We start from the raw sequence: 17,986 nt of genomic DNA on the forward strand, positions 1-17,986 counted from the left end.
AAACTCTTCACTGAGATACACCAAAGAAGATAACTTACAAGAGAAATAAACTCAATTTATCTTCTGCCACAAGCTACCAAGAATAAGCTAAGGGAGAACAATCCCCTTCTTCTTCTTTCTTCTTCCTTCTTCCGCAAGGAACTACTTCTTGCTCTTTACTTCCTTCTATCCCAAAGAAACTAAAGAAGAGCACAAAAGGCTGTCGTGACTTCAAAAACTACAGGAGGCCGCTCCTTTTTCACGATAAAAGGAGGCGAAGCGATGCTTTTGGGCTAAGAAAAGGCAGAAGACGTGAACGGAGGCGGGAGCGGTTCTCGTAACCGCAGGGTCGCTGGAGATGTCGCGACGATTGGCGACAGAGGAGCGGGAGTTTCGCAATCGGGAGCGGAGTAGGGTTGGGATCGCGACGCGAGCATGAGCGGGAAATCGAGAGGCAGATCGGACTCCATCTCTAACATATATGTGTGTGCAAACGTGTTCTAGAACTAAATATTGACTTGAAATTCAATAATCAAGGGTTTTGTCAACTTCAAGTTTTCATTTGGCAATATGATGGTTGAGCAACTCATTATTCTTTCCATTCTATTATAATTTATTTGGTAGCTGGGTTACGTGTTGCATGAAATAGGGAAAAATGAAATTTCAATGTGTTTTTAGCTCCTCTCAAGATTAAAATTTTAAGCTCCTGTTTCTTTGAATTTATGTGCCCTTGACATTGCACCTTATAGAATAACTTGAGATTGTTTAAGATTTACATGTTTTTATAATTCCTTGGTCATCGCAAACACACGTAGAAGTTTTCAGCGACATGCCCGCTGGAAATAAGTTCTCAAGCTTGAGCTGTATTTTCTCACTATTTGTTCAAATTTCTTCTTTTTAAATGAAGATATCCAAATATGACATTAAGCTTGAATGTTACATAGATTTCAAGGTAAAATTTTTACTCTTTGGAGTTTCTACTCTTGACTTTATCTGTTGCCTAAAGCCTCCCTCCTCTTAAGTTGGTGCATCAACAAGCTCTGCACCATTAAATAAATATCAAAGAATAAATTATAAAGAAATAATTTTTGATATTATGGACCCTCAGTTTATATAAAATAGTGAAGATCACTTGAAAGTTAAAGATAAAAAATTTTATGAATTACTAAAGGCTGCGCAATCGCGACAAGAAAAATCAATAAAATTGACGGTTTAACTTACGTTAGTAAAAATATCCTATTTTCTAAAGATTTTGTGACGGCTTATGTGATGAGTTATTTCAAACGGCATAACAATATGACATACCTCCGCTTTTTAGCAGTAAATTTTTTTCTGACGGTTTTTATTATTACTGACGTATTATACCGTCAGTTATAAGCAAATAATAACCGATCTTATATAGTCGTTTATTTACAAACCAGCTATTTGGCGAGGTGTTAACCGATGAGGTTTTTAAATAAGTAGTGACAAATGCATCGGTATTAAAGTTAATAACCAACAGATTTTAAACCACTTGTACGTCGTCGGAACTAATCATTTATATCACTGAAATTCGATGCCCTCGGTCTTGCCCTAATCCTCTCCTTCTCTGTCTTGGTCTCTCCCTGTGCCCTAATCCTCCCTTCCTCTCTCCTAGTGACTCCAGCGCTCCATCGATCGCAGCTTCAGCGACCCTAGCTCCAACGACTCCACTGCTCCGACGCTCGCAGGTATGGTTAGTCGTTCTTTTTTGCTTTCATTATGGATGCTCTTACTGGATATTTACATGAGGATGTACCTCAGTGTATATTTTTTTCCATTGATATCCTTCTTATGGATGAGACTTGGGAGTGTTTGGCTGCAAGTAAGATTTAAGTTAAATAGGTTTACTAGATCTAATAATTTGAATTTATTAAATCTGAAATGACGTTTGATTAAATTAAGTTTAGATCCAGTTAAATTCATCTGATGTGTAGGGGCTATTTGGTACAGGATTTATATAGGGTTTAAGCTAAATCATGCCAAATGACAAAAAATGCTTCTGTAAATCCTATAGGTTCTTTAATCTCGTTTTTTGCTTCATATTGCCTTAAATGTAGGATTTACCAAATCTCATAGGAAGCAGGATTTACTGGATTGAGAGAGTTGAAGCTTGTGGAATAAATTAAGGTATTTGGCATAATTTTATTTGAGGTGTTTGGCTCATTTAAGGTTAAGTCCAAAAAAATCTATTTGAGGTGTTTGACATAAATATATTTGAAATATTTTTTCCTGCGTTAAATCTGCTAAATCCAACTAATAAGTTAATTTAGTATATCTTGATTTAATAAACGGAACAATCAAAATTGGATTTAACTTAACGGCAAATTTTTCTAACTTATTTTTTGTTTTTGGTAGGATTTTAGTTAAAGTTATCTTAAATCATGTTAAAAAGATCATACCAAACACCCCCTTAATTTATGGAGGTCGACATTAGAGTCTAAAGGCCTTCGTTTGAGTTGATCTAGAACTGAATACATATAATGTAATTTTTGTAGTAGTAGCTCTAATGGTAGAGTTGTAAGTACGGGTGATCAAATCATTAAAAGGTGTGAACGTTTTAGATATTTGGAGTCTTTTCATCAAAGTGATGGTGATATAGATGGGGATGTGATTAGTAGATTTCAAGTTGGTTAGTTACCGCTTAGACTTAAATAAAAATTTTATAAGACGGTAGTGAGATCCTCAACCTTCAATGGCGTAGAATGTTAGCCTTTAAAAGAGAAGCATAAGAGAAATTTAAATATTTGGGGCTGTTTGGTAGCAGCTTTTAAACAGGATTTATGCTAAATCCTGCCCAACGGCCAAAAAAAGATCACATAAATCCTTCCTTCTATTTCACCAAATAGCCCATTTATGTAAGAATTGAAGTTTAGGTGTTATATAGGTATTACATAAGAATTGTGTGGTTTGTATATAAAAATTACAGTATAGGTGTTAGATACACAATAATTAAGAATTGTAGTTTGTACGTAAGAAAATATAGTTTCAGTGTTGGATATGTTGCCACAGTTCTCTGGATTTAAATCATTCATGATTTAGCAAATTAGAAATGACAAGATTTACTAAATTTTAATAACTTAAATCCAATCAGAATATGTTTGGAAGTGACCAAATAAACTATATAAACATTGCGAAGAAGAGAATACTTTGATTTATCAATGGGTTTACAATTGAAGAGAAAATGTGAAAGAAGTATATTCATGAAAGTATTGGTGTAGCTACAGTGAAAGACAAGATTAGAAGTAGAATTTGTATTAATGTTCATTGCTCATCGATTTTTGACTGTCATAACACCATGAATAGGCTATTATCTGGTTTGGGGAGAGTCATCTTAGATAGTTCGGTCACTTTAAATGTCGTCCACACTATGTCGTGTCAAAGTTCAGTATGATCGATCCATAATATGATTTCATACCTTGGGTAGGTCTGTGAATTTAGCATGAACAACGATAATGGCTCGAAAATTAATTTTGGATCAAATTTCTTTTGAATCGACTTTCAGTCGGATCGTTTAGCATCATATTGATATTAGGTATGTCAAAGATGGTTAATTTCACTGTCATCTCTTTCTAATATTGTATGCAATTATAGCTACTCCAATCATATTGTGGGCATATTTGTTTCATATTTCATTTACAGCTGTATAGCTAATCATATAACTAAGCATTCTCGTTCTCGTAGCCCCTTACACGATTAACTGCACACCTTGAAATATTTTCTTTAAAGAAGATATTTCATATGATGTAAAAGTTGTCATTATTTTCTCGATTGTGAAGTCTACTTTCACAGTGGATGATGCAGTGTCAACTCTTACATCATTTGAAATATTTTCTTATATATGGGGTTTGCGGAGATGAGAATGATTAATTTAATGATTGACAATCTACTTGAAAATTAAAATGCAATAGAAATGAATTTGTGCAGGATTTGGTGTAGCTATGATGGCAGAATATATTAGATCTGAAAATTTAAAATAATTTAACACAGATTATTGATCTTCGATATCCGTTACATCTTCAGTAATTTGTTAATGTTTTGATTTCGAGCTTAACTGTTTTCGTTTCTAAAAAAATTTAATCCAAAATTTCTAGCTTGAAGCTTAGGTCATTTTCTTATTCACTTTTTATTCGATTAAAAATTAAAATCAGTCATTTTTTTAGCGATCAACGTTGTTTTGTATTAAGAAAAAAAATATTCTAAAGGTTTATTAGACATTCTGATGTCTCTTTCTAATATTTTTTGCAATTGTAGCTCATAGATATATTTATTTTGTGATTAATTTTCAATTGTAAAGTCAATCATAGAATCGATCATTCTAATCGCTTCCGCCCCTACGCCATTAACTGTACACCTCGAAATATGTGCTCAGATAGAAATATTTTGTATGATTTAAGAGTTTTTAGTGTATCCTCAATATGAAGTCTAATTTGAATGTTGAAAATGAAAATTCACTTCAAAATCTAATTTTTCAGTTCCAAAATTGAAATTCACTTTGAAATCTAATTTTTAAATGTATATATTTTAATATTCACTTCAAAATCTAATTTGTCAGTTTCAAAATGAAAATTTAGTATCAAAATGGAAAATAATTTTTATATGAATCAAAAGTACTCTAAGAATGTAGTTCTTTTAAATTTTAAATCAAACCATTAAAATACTTTTATATTTCAATTCAATATGCATATATAAGCTTGTGAGGCTCTCTCACTTGTTTAGCCAAGGCAAGGCTTATATATTTACAAAATTGAGTGATTACATGAATAAGTATGTTTTGCCCCAAAACGTATGATTTCGTATCCTCAAACTTCTGAGTATATAATTCTTGGGCTATCTTAATTTAAATAACTCATAAGAAAGATAAACTTGTATTCCCATATATTTTGAATGACAAAATTACTTTTTTTAGAAAAATCTAAATTCTTTTGTTTGAAAGATACTTTTATTACCATAATGGGAATAAAAGTAAATCTTTAATATGAGAAATTTAAATTAAGAAACTTAGTCTCATTTGTTCAAAATATACCTTCTCAATCACAATTAAAGTCTGGTAAGGGAGAACAAAACCTTAGGAAGAAAACATAATCATAGGGGGGAAAAACAACATTTGATCGATAATTTGACCAGAACCTCACTTAGAGTTGAAAAATAACCAAACAACACCTTGAAAACCTTAATTTTTCATCATACTCTGTGTTCTTTTATGAATCAAGGAAATGCTTACTCTAGGGGTTGTGAAGGGGAAGTGCAAATTGCCTGGGAGACATCGGCCTCTAGGGTAAGGGTTGCCCAAGGCATTTCCAACCTTATTTGCACTCAGCTTATGTCTCAATGACTTAGCTTTAACCAACTCAACCAAATGTTAATGATTTGAAGCCAAGCATATGAACCCTAAAGAGTGAAGAGATGTTTGAAATTCTATTTTGTGTTTTGGTTCCACCATTAGCCATCTAGAAGAGCCTCTAAAAAAATCTTAAGGCTAGACTTTGAGCTCTAGAGAGAAGAAGGGTAAGAAGGACCTCATAAAAAAATGAGGCCAACAAATACAACCAACCTAAGAGCTAGAAAAGGAATGAGGAGCCCCTAAACTTCAAGAGATTTGAATTTAGATTTACATATTATCTCAGGGAATAAAGAATGCTAAAGGAGACACCATAGGTCTTGTATATAACAAAAGTGAAACAAGGTGACTAGATTAAGAAGGAATGCAGCTAATCAAGGAAAACTCCTCTCAGTGATTCCATATCCATCCCTAGAATTTGATCAACTTTGTCAGAGAATTTGCAAAATTAGTGTTTTAGCAATTTTCCCCCTTTCTAATGAATTTTTGAGAGAACTAATGAATATTTGATGATCATTTTGTTGTTTAAGAAGTGCTCTATTAATTTCCTGATAGGCTTGTTAAAACTATTGATAGTGCCCTCCTGGAGAGAGTAGAACTAGGTGTGAGCTTAAATCTTGAGAGTGACAAAGAACATTTGATAGACAAGTGCATCACAGATAGGCTAAATGTCCATGATGGCTCAATAGGTGTCAACGTGACCGTAGGGATCATATACATCTTTATAGGAACCTATGCTCAGGATTTTGAAATACTTTTGGATGAGGTGTTGGAGAACTGCCTCAGTCAATGGTGAAGACTCTAGAAAGTAATGATGGGTGGGGAAGTGATCATTATCTTCTAGAAGAAACTTTTTCTGAAAAGGCGTCGTAGCTTATCACAAATTAGACTACAATAAGCAACGATAAGATATGGTAGAGCAAAGTTTCTCGTGAGCACCGGAGGGTGTACAACCATCCTAGCTATGTGGGATAGGTGAGTGGAACTCCCAGTATCAAGGAGGTCGACATCCCATCCTAGTAGAGAAAGGATTCTATCAAGTAGTGGGGAACATGTATGACCATACTTGATTAAGAAATTTCTCGTTGACATCCTAACTACTGGTAAATGTGCTCCATTTGACTATGCAACATCAATTGTCGGGCATCACGCAAGAGCTAAAAAATCTCATCTTGATGTTTCTCCATTATACTCCTTGATCCTCTAAAAAGAGACCTATTGAGCCTTCACCAGTAGAATAATGTCTTCAAAGGAGAGAAAATAAAGATAATTAACATCCTTGGCTTTATGATTATCCCCTAAAATGGTTTGTATTAGAGCGGGGTCCTTCGTTATTGTGAGTGTTACATCTAGTGGTCATTCAATAATTTTTGCAAGCCCTTAAGTGGTGTCCCAAGAATGATGCCAAATTGATGTATACCGAAAAATTCACAACAATGGAGTGATTATTTTAGGTCAAGTATTGCACAAAATTTCAACACACAATCAAGTAGTAAAATTGATAGAAATAGACATCATAAGTTATTATGTGGAAAACCTAAAAGGAAAAAAATCACCGACCCTAGCCCTGTTGAAATAATCCACTATGAGCGATTGATTACTTGTCTAAGACCTTATCCCATAAGCAGGAAAGGTTTGCACAGTTCCTCAAAGTACAATGTTTGTAAACTAAAATTTTTTTTTGCATAGTGGTCGGGAGCGGTTGCAGTTTTGAGTAGTTGTTAGAGCGTCAATATACATCACGTTGAGGATGTGTGTTACTCTGTAGAATGCTTCATTACTCAGCGATATTGATCGTGACTCTGCACAATGCTTCATAAGTCTTGACTCCACACAATGCTTTATTGCAACATGCAGGGAGTGCCTATGGCAGTTGACGATGACCAACGAGCGGTGGTCAGCGATTACAGGAGCGGGAAGCGTTTGTTGGATATTCGGTACAAAAACAACACTTGAACTTAACTCTTTCACCTGATCCTCCTGCACGCTTCAGTCTTTTGGTTCAAGGCCTAGGTCGCCTTCATGATAGGGTAAGGGTTCAATATATAAAGTCTTGGAGTAGCCTTCCTACCCAAAAAAAAAAATCTAGACCACACAATCAGATGATCCACACAATCAGATGATCATGAGATAATGCCATGATTGTATGATGTTTTGTAGACATTTAAATGCCTTAACGATATTATAATTGAGTGATCTTACGCTCGTTGAACTCTTCTCATTGATATTTCTTATTTAATTATATGTTTTTCATATTTGAAATCCATTTGACCTTTTGATTGCACATCAAAGACTTCTAAAAATAGTTTAAAAGCTCGATTTGGGCTAGATTTGATTCAGATTAGGTTAATCTTTGTGTCTTTGGGTCCATCTTGTCGAGCCAGCTGTTTAACTGTATGTTTGATGAAATTAGAGTTTTGGATTATCTTTAATTAGAGTTTCAATGTTTCTCACACAAACGCTTAAATCGAGATTCATGTTGCTTCTCAAGATTCATGACAAAGGATGAAAATTTGCTGATGGCATATCAATGTATATAAATATACAAATGTAACAGTGACCCTATATGATATTAGTTAGGAAAGACGTGCACATGTGCATGTTAATAGAAATAGAAATGAAAATAGCTACCTTCTACTTTAAGTTGGTTTCGAAAAAAGGCTGCAGAAGCTAATGTCTTTAACGTACACATTAGATAGTGACTTGTGACTGATATTTTATATGAAATAAATAAGAGTAAAATAAACATATAAAATAAGAACTGCTTCATTTATTATTTGATTTTTTTATTTTTGCCCTAGATTCTTAAAGGAATGTGAATACATACTACTTTCCTCTTGTATAGTTTTTTTTTTAATTATAAATTATTGTAATTTAGAAATATTTATAACCATTGAGTTGTTTAGCTCATATTATAGCTATTAAATATTTTCAAGTAAATTTCCTTTTGAGTGAATATATAATAGTATTATGTCTAATCCCACCGAAGAGCCCTAAGAGATAGTTAAGATGATGAAGTTCTTTTATATCGGTCATAAAATTGAAGTTAAATGGATTTTTAATTAAATAAATCTTTGGATGTAACTGTCTTGTTTATGATTAGGAAGACTCCTAAATGTTTATGAAAAATTTCATTTAAATAAGTCCTATATTTATTCATGAATTTCTTCATCTGACCGTTTGTTTCCACATTGATATTTCAAGTTTCAAATCGGGTCATGACAATTATAGGCTTATAGGTTCAATAGGGTGGTGGTAATTTATAATCATAGTAGGGTCAATGGTTTAATGATAACAATAGTCTATTGCTAAAGATCATCAAATATAGATTGTTAAACAAAGTTTGAATTTTTAATATCTCTTTGCTCTTTTTTTTTTTTTTTTTTCTTCTCATCCATATAAATGATGCAAGTTTTATTTTATTGTTAAAGTAATAATATAATTATTTTAGGCAAAGTTTTCAAAAGCTCTATGAAATGACTTGTGTAAGTTCTCATGATTATATATCACAATCATTGCTTAATCATTTAATTAACTTATTGATGTTAGAATGGAATGATTATAAACATCTTGAATTCCTCTTAACATAACACTTATTTTAATAATAACCACACAAGATTCAAAGATCATCTGATCTGTCATATAATATTATGAACTTTCCCACTATAATCAAAGTGCAAGATTTAAACATATTTAGCCTCGAAACCAAATTGAAGTCATTGAAACATTCATTCTAACAACACATTTAGTGAAGTTCAAAAATGGGATAAATCTAATCCTAATCTTAAATATTATGATAGACTATGTGTTATTTGATCATTTGAATTTATAATCATTTACATTTCAATTAAATCCACATCAATAGAAATTAATGTCTCAATAATCCCTATCAAACTCAAATAAATAACTAGGAGATGAGCTTTGCATCTGCCTGCCTTGTAACGTCTGTCAGCTATCGTGTCATGCTATTGTAGTGTCATGATGTATTAACATCCCCAAACTCGTCCTGACGCGGAATACATAGTTATTCCTTAGCTTCAAAAACTGAATAACCGCCGTCAATTATTATTATAATTAAGCATATTAAGATGAAAACTTTCAGCATGATTAAAAATTAAAAATTTTTTAATTACCCGAGTATTATAACTTACAAGGTTAGTTATGGACTTAAAAATGAATTAACGAGTGTATTAAGAGTGAATAGCCTGCAGCCGCACTAACCACCTCCTTGCACACGTAATTAAAGAGGCGATAACTCTACAATGATGATTAGCTAATAAATCCTAATATTTCGGGTTTAAGAAAATTACGAAAAAACCTTAGAAGGTGTGGGTCCGTTACGGCAGCTGACCACCTAACACTTTAACGCTTGTCAGTTAGATAGGGTGTAAACCAACGTTAACGAGTTGGGATTTTGTTTGAATCCATTACCAAAAAATCAACAAGAAATAAACTTTTTTTCTTTTTCATTTTTTCACATAAAATTCTATATATATATATAGTGACTACTAAATGCCATATATATATAGACACACACGCGCACACACACACACACATATATTTGGAGCTTTTCTCATATCTGAGGCCTTATTTTGGATCTCATTTTGTATTTTGATGTACATGTCAATTTTGGGTATATTTTTCTTTTTGGTACAGTGTATCTTATGTATTTTTTGGGTATACAATATGAATTATTGTTTTTCTTACAATTTTTTGGTACGAAGTTGTAATGTGAAAAGAGGAATCCTTAATATATATATTTTTTCTTTTTATATTGAGATCCACTTTTACTCTCTCAATTTTATATGTTAATTTTATATTAATATTTAGAGAGCCACGAATTATTTTTTTCTTAAAGTATATATATATATATGGTTGAAAAAACAGGTTTGAAAGCGCTGACGGTTGGGTGATAACGTGGGTGCAGAAAACTCGGGGTATGGACGAGAAATATAAGGGTGTGGGGCCCAGGCCGGCGAAGAGAGCGGCGGGTCCCAGCATGAAGCAGAGAACATTCGTTTATGTGACTGCACACGTGTCAGACGGAGGGGGGTTCAGCATTCAGCTTACCTGAGGCGAGCAAGGCAGGTGTGGGGTCGTTGGATGGTTTGGTTCTCCAACTATTTTACCCCTCCAGCTGCATACCCTTTGGTACTAAAGTAGTCCGTCCCATAATACCCTTAGGATTTTCAACATTTCCAACTGTACGTATACTGTTATCTGTAGTTTCCGGGTCTAGGGGTGGAGGGGTAATTTCGTCCGTCGGCAGTGATCATTTTGAAAAAAGAAAGGGAAGGCTGATCGCGAGGAGATTCGAGTGGCGGAGAGTCGCCAACGTAGCCCATCTTTACAAATTTTGAATTGGGCGACCGACAAGTGGCAGTTCCTTAGGGGTAAGTCCACCGGCAAGCACCGGTTGTCCGCGTAGAAAGCGTCATTAAGGTCTCACCTGTCGGCTTATTATATTCATTTATTGCCTATTATATATTTGTTATATCAATAATTATTTAAATCAAAAAAAAAGGAAAGTGGGTTGAGATGTATGCGTGTATATAAGAGGAGATGGAATTGGTGCGCTTTAATTGGAGGATTCGAGTTACAGAGAAAGCTGCGCGGCCGTTCTGTCCATTTTGTGTGGTTTTCTGTTAGATTCCCACCGCCGTCGACGGAAAGTGAAGCCGGAGATCGAAACCGGCGTCGCCGCCAAGATGGCTTCCGGGTTTCCTAGTCGAGATCTTCGGGGAGGGTTTGGGTTTGGGGCCGGATCCGCTGTTCATATGCAGTACCAGCAGCGATCTGACGGTGGATCGGTGATCGGTGCTGCTGGGCTCTTGAAGAGGTCTCTAACGGAGATGGAGAGGCAGCAGCAGATGCAACACGCGATGTACGTAAGGTCTGTGAAGCAGAAGACCCATTTCACCCCGCCTTCGCCGATCTCTCATCTTTCTTCCGTGTATCTCTCCGCTGCTTCAACAAGCACTACTTCTTCGATTCTGTCGTCTGTTTCCTCTGCCTCTGCTTCGGCGCCGTTCGTGGAGCAGGGGAATCCTAATTCGACCACATGGTCATTTCAGGAGACGATCGCTGATGCGGAGATAGAATCTGAGAAGAAATCAAGTATGACGAACAGGCTCTTGGAGTTGGAGAGGCAGCTGCTGGATGACGAAGAGGACGAGGTAAGCATCTCTGGCTCTGCGGTGACGAGTAACGAGTGGAACGAAACGATGGAGAAACTCATGTCTCCGCCGCCTCCACCTCAGCCGATGGCCCCTGTAGCAAATCTGCACCCTCTCTCCCCTTCTCCGACCACCTCATCTTCCTCATCTTCAGGTTCTTCTTCCTCCTGCACGCCCTCATCGGCCACGCCTTCGAGGCAGATGCTTCTGGACACCGCCACAGCCATCACAGAAGGGAATCAGGAAATCGCAGCGGCGAATCTAGCGGTTTTGAAGCGGGCAGCGAATCCCCGTGGCGATCCGGACCAGCGACTCACGGCGATGATGGTCGCTGCCCTCGTCTCCCGAATGAACCCAATGCCTCCTGGAAGTTCACTCCCGGTAGCTGATGTCTGCAGCGCAGAGCACCAGACTGCCTCCCACTTGCTCTACGAAGCCTCTCCCTGCTTCCAACTCGGCTTCATGGCGGCCAATCTTTCCATTCTCGATGCTACCAAAGACAGCCCCAAAATCCACGTCCTTGATTTCGACATCGGACAGGGCGATCAGCTTGCTTCCCTCATTCACGCCATCTCTGAGCGCTATGTTCAGCGTTCGCCCACACGACTGCCTCCATGTGTAAAGATTACAGCTGTCTCACCTCTTCAGGCCAACGAAACCACCAATCTGAGAGTTGTTGGCGACCGGCTTGCAAAACTAGCCGAACGACTTGGGGTTGGTCTCCGCTTCAGCATCGTGAACAGCAGAATCCAAGATCTCAACCACACCACCCTGCCCTGCGAGCCAGGTGAAGCCCTCGTTGTAAACTTCGCCTTCTTCCTCTCCCGAATCGCAGACGAAAGTGTATCGACGGCGAACCCCCGCGACGAGCTTCTCCGGCGAGTGAAATCCCTCTCCCCGCGTATAGTAACCATGGTAGAGCAGGAGATGAACAGCAACACAGCCCCCCTCGCCACACGTTTCGCTGAAGCCTGCGCTCATTTCGGCGCGCTGCTCGAGTCACTCGACGCCACCGCGACCCGAGAAAGCACCGAACGGGCCAGAGTTGAAGCTTGCCTCGCTCGCAAAGCGGCGAACTCCATTGCTCGTGAGGGCGCCGACCGGATCGAACGCTGCGAGGTATACGGCAAATGGAGAGCTCGGATGGGAATGGCTGGTTTTACCCCTGTTCCTCTCTGTTCCACCGTTACCGAAGCTGTCAAGCTTCGTCTCTCCTCTATACGAAACAATCCAGGGTTCACACTGAAGGAGGAGGCCGGGTGGCTCGGTTGCGGTTGGGTGGGCCGAGTTCTCACCGTCGCCTCCGCATGGCGTTAGGCGGAGATCACTAATCAGTAAGTAATCAACTTTGATTAGAGGACGCAACCTCAAAATTTAATCTTTTTTTTTTTTTTCCTTCTCAATAGAGTGGTAATTTAATTAATTATCTGAATGTAGTTTTTTTATATTTATTTGACATTCATGGCTGAGAAGATATTCTGCCAATCAAATGTTGCTGTATTGTTGTGGAATGATGTTTATGTGGAATTAGTGGGTGAAATAATTTATGAAGCTGTGCATAAGCTCTTGTTTAGTGGGAAAGCGAGTTTGGAGTCGAAGGTTGCATTCGTGTACACGAAATAGGAGGCCGGCTGCGTGCATTGTCTTAAGTGTATGCTGTGTGGTCATGGCGTGATGTTAATAACAATAATAATAATAATACTATCCACGTGGCTTACGGCGAGTGGGTTTCTTCAAGGTTTGAGGATTTCAGCAACTCCGGCTGACAGCTGGGCTTATGCTTTATGATTTATTGATGTGTTATGGAGTCTAAAAATTAAGTTTTTAGGGTTGACAAACTCAAATAAGAAGTAATATAAAATAACTTGATATAAGAATGAAATGATTGATTTGGTCTCGGGTGGGTTTTTTGGGCTGACTAGATTGGGATAAAGACAGTCCAATTGGGTAATAAAGTTTGGGCCGCATCTGGTTTTCCAATTCGGGTTATGATTTCATTTGTATCTCTCTTGCACGTGTGGAGGATAAAGCGGAGGCTCTTGACGCCACTGTAGAGTTTTCTCCATAGATGGTGATGCTTTAATATTCAATAAATAAGCTGCCATTTGGTCTTATATCGTCTGATTATCAGCAATTTCTGCTTTTGTTAATTTTATTTAAGAATTACTTGTTCTGGCAAGCATTCGTTCGAGATAGGACGGTAATATTTCCTTCAGTATTAATCTTGGAGATCTAAACTATGCAAGTGACCTTTTAAGAAACGGAGTAAATGGCACCAATGTTCAACCTTCTAAAAACTTCTTACATTGCTCATAAAGATAACTCATGAAGATGATCCATGTTCTTACATTGTGGCTATTTTGCACAATTTAAATTTATGACTAAGGCTTAGGGTCCGTTTGGGGTAACTTATAAATGCGGGGGGCATTTTTAAAAAGCCATCATACCTTTTGGTTCGCGCGTTTCACCAGCTTATCCAAAACTGCGTTTCGGTTTTTACACTAAACGCAAGCAGCGCTGCGGCCAGCCCGCGGGCCGCGTTTCACGATAAGTAGCTTATCCTGAAACGCACAAGCTGCCACAAACGGACCCTTAGTATATTAGTTGAAATTAACTGAAGAATTTAAAATTGTTATTTTTAAATGTTCGCCTTACTAGGAAAAGGAATATTTGTGACTTGAATTTTTTGTTTATTTAAATGTTTTTCTTAAACATGGGTTTAATAGCAAGTGAATATTGTTTTTTAAATAAATCAAATTACTCTCAAAAACATCAAAAGTAATTTTTTTTTCTTACTATTTAAATAATACGAGCTCTCCATCACACAAACTCGTATATCACATATGAAACCAAAACTTCCACCTCCCTCTCATTTCTTTACCAGTCGTCAACACCTAGCTAACCTTCGTCCATCGCCGCAACAACCATCGTCACCATTGCTATGATTGCCCTTCCCTTATTTGCTATTTGTTGTCATTTTATTGCTTTGCTGGTTGGCTAGTTCTCACACCTCACCATCCATTGTCTCCACCTCAGTGGCGGAATCTGAGGGTTGCTTGAGTGGGCACCCACAACATTTAGATTTTTACTAAATTCTTAATATGGTATAATAGAATGAAAAATTTTTCACCAAATTTTAATATTCAATAATAATTTATTTGTTGATTTCAAATTTGTCCGTGAATCATATCCAATCAATAAAGTATACATAAGAAGAGATAAAAAGAGAAAGAGAGAGAGAGAGAGGGAGAGAGAGAGGAACAAAAATCAAACGGAGCTCGGTCGGGTGGGCCGAGTGAAATCAGGCCAGACTAATTGGAACCTTGTCTAACCAAGTGGAGCCTGGTCAAGAGAGCTAGTAGAGCTAACTAGAACTAGTTTAGCCTAGCCAAATGGAGTTGGTTGAGCCAACTGGTCAAGTTCAATAAGTTCTTTGGACAATCTTAGTGCATTAATCAAGGAATATTCATGTCATACATATTAGTTCAATAACTCTCTTATTTGTTTGAAAATATATGTGAAAAGAATAAGAGAAAGATGAATATGACGTAGGCTTGATTTGGTGTCATTTTAAATATAGTTGAAGAAGAAAATATAAGTGATAATGAAACATCTTAAAAACACTACAAGATCAAATCAAATTGAGGGGCAAGAGTAAACTTTCCAATACTTTACAAATGTACGCTTAGGGTTTTATTCATATGATCTTTACCATAACATAAAAAAAATGTCCAATATCAAGACATAAAATAGTGAGTACAACTCAAAATATGACAATGTACAATTTGAACAAGTTGTTCATCTCAACAATATGACAAGGTCAGATGAATTTGGAATTAGCCCAGGAAATCCTAAAGCTTGTTCAAAGCTATCACCTGAATGTCTATGAAATTTTTGACATTTCATAGGACATTTAGGATTACTATGATTTGTTGAGGAAAATCATCCTCAAAACATAATAACCACTAAAACCAAACAAAAAAAGATGAAATCCTTAAGGACCCACCAAGATATGATCCGAGACCCTTTAAATAAACACATATTAGTGAGAATTATCTTATCACCACTTAACCTATAGTAAAACTCAATGCTCAAGGGCATGAGACTTGCATATGGTATTCAGACCCTTGTGATCAACTGGAGATATTTAAAATGTGGCCACATATAGATCGCCCGGCTAGTGTAAGTTGAGGGCTTTGGTAGCACGGACGGTGATGAGAAAGGCATCTGGTGATAAATTCAAAATGGTAGAATATATTGTACCTCTTGACCTGAGGACCTTGTGAGGTTATAAGATTGGAATTACTGTTCACCAACATTTGATAAGAGATTACCCCTTCTTTCTAAGGTTGTTGATGGTTCTGGTCCGACGGTGTAATGACTTGTTGGTAGCCTCACTTATAAAATATACAATACAATTACAAAACAACTATGTTTGTTGTGAAAATAATATTTGGAAAGCTAAGAGAAAATTTATCTTACTTATATGCATGACAAATTATGAATTTTGGTGTTACATTCTAAATGTCTACTTATCGGTTACCTGGACTAAGCTAAGAACTTCCCTCCTTTGATCATCTTGCTGGTAATTTCTAGTCAATGTCGGACTTTATACACATAGATTGTTGATAGTTGCCTATGAAGTCCCTTTGAAATGATAATTCTGAGTCCACCCCACAACTTGAAATTCTTACACTTAACCTCAATCGTACATATGAGTTTATTTAACATAATTCACCCGCTTGCATTTTTTTAATTTTATTTAATATTCAGATATTATGTTTTAAATGCTAACCTTTTAGTAGCAGCATCAGAGTAGGCAAGTAGGCACTGTCACGTTTCCTTTTTACTTAAGTGGATTGTAGGATCTAATACTTTGAATTGTTATTGTGGCTAGTGACAAATAGAAGCATTCATCTTCTTTAACCTCTGTCAAGTGTACAAACAAATTTGGTTAGCTTAGTTTTAATTCTTTAAACCCTAGATTGCATTGGTTACGATTCTAATCTGTCACCCTAGAGTCTCCAATTTATACCCTAAATTTGGCTAACCTAGTTTATATTCAATAAACCTTGATCAAATTGGTTAGGATTCTAGCCTGTCACCCTAGAGTCCCCAATTTAACCCATCAAAGCATATTTCCCTCTATATTTGCATCTCTCTATAGGTTACTTTTGCTTCATACCCTATAATTCAATGTGGTTTTTCCTAGTTATTCATGTCATAGCTCTCCCGAGTCTTCATGGTGAACTTATAATTTTAACAGTTCATATGGCCAGCACAAAAATAAATGAAACACAGAAAGAAAACTATCACAATAAAGTTTAAAAATCAATTCTAAATGCATTCCACACATCCTACAAATCTTACTTATTGAACAAAAGAGAATGGTAAATGAAATCTACTCACAAAATATGAAGAACACCATAAAAGACATCATCTTAACACAATCAAATCCACTAAATATATGTTTAAAACAAGTACAATACATTAGATAATAATATTCTTAGCATCTGCCCTTTGAAAAAGAGATGCAAATTCCTCCAACAAAGCCTTCTACTATTCCTTACAATGCTAATACAATTCTCATACAGTTTTCTCTCAACATCCCCTCTTCAATCTCTCATATAAAGGTAAAAATTTACATTTCCTACTCCTACCTAGGACCTCCTTGCCTTCCTTAGGGTTTCCAAGGCTTCTATACTGCCAAGAGTCCCCTCTCTAAGCATCAAAATTTGTCAAACAACTCCCTGGTTCATGATAAAACCCTCTCAGACAGTTCTGGAGCCTAGGCCCTCAGTCTGCGGCGTCTAGGCGATGCCTTCTTTGTTTGCAGGAAGTACACTTACACCTTGGAGCCCAAAAGTGGTGCCTAGACGCCAGTCTGTTGGCAGTTAAATTTGCTCCAATTACCTCCTTTCGCTTCATTCAGCTCCAGTTCACTCCAATTGTCCAATCTATCATACCTGCAACAAAACCATGAAAATACATTTTTTTAAAGTGCAATTTCATTCAACAACTACAATAAGTAAAAGAAATTAAACATGCTAAGAGACAATCGGCTATCATCGAGCTGTCAACAAAAGATTTAATATTCTAGCTAATTATATTTATTTAAATAAGATTTCTTATATGATATTAGCTATCAACGAGTTATCAACAAGCAATTTAACATTCTAGTTAATTAAATTTCACTTAAATAATATATCTTTTATGATATGAGCTATCATCGAGCTAATTATCAAGTATTTGATAAGTTACATATAGAACAACAAACGAGTTTGTTCGTGAACGTAAATGAACAAGTTTGACTATATTCATGTTTAGTTCATTTAAGCTTTAAGCTTTTAAAAATTGTTTAAGCTTATTTATTTACCAATTTGAACGAACTTGGTCAAGCCTTAATCGAGTCGAGTTCGAGTTATTCATCAAGTGCATTGGTTTATTTACAACCTTAGCCATGAGCCCTCTT

General features: G+C 36.4%; 1 protein-coding gene across 1 annotated transcript; it reads left to right on the forward strand.

Moving 5' to 3' along the window:
• The first annotated feature begins 10,900 nt into the window (after positions 1-10,900).
• Positions 10,901-12,987, forward strand: LOC110038286 (scarecrow-like protein 8). Its single transcript, XM_020743075.1, has one exon. The coding sequence runs from the start codon at positions 11,047-11,049 to the stop codon at positions 12,829-12,831; it is 1,785 nt and encodes a 594-aa protein (XP_020598734.1). The 5' UTR covers positions 10,901-11,046; the 3' UTR covers positions 12,832-12,987.
• Positions 12,988-17,986: the final 4,999 nt, after the last annotated feature.

The sequence above is a fragment of the Phalaenopsis equestris genome, unplaced genomic scaffold (genome assembly GCF_001263595.1).
Source record: "Phalaenopsis equestris unplaced genomic scaffold, ASM126359v1 Scaffold232362, whole genome shotgun sequence".
Lineage (NCBI taxonomy): Eukaryota > Viridiplantae > Streptophyta > Magnoliopsida > Asparagales > Orchidaceae > Phalaenopsis > Phalaenopsis equestris.

Coding starts and splice junctions, on each gene's coding strand:
- LOC110038286 (XM_020743075.1), top strand. CDS start 11,047: ATGGCTTCCGGGTTTCCTAGTCGAGATCTTCGGGGAGGGTTTGGGTTT.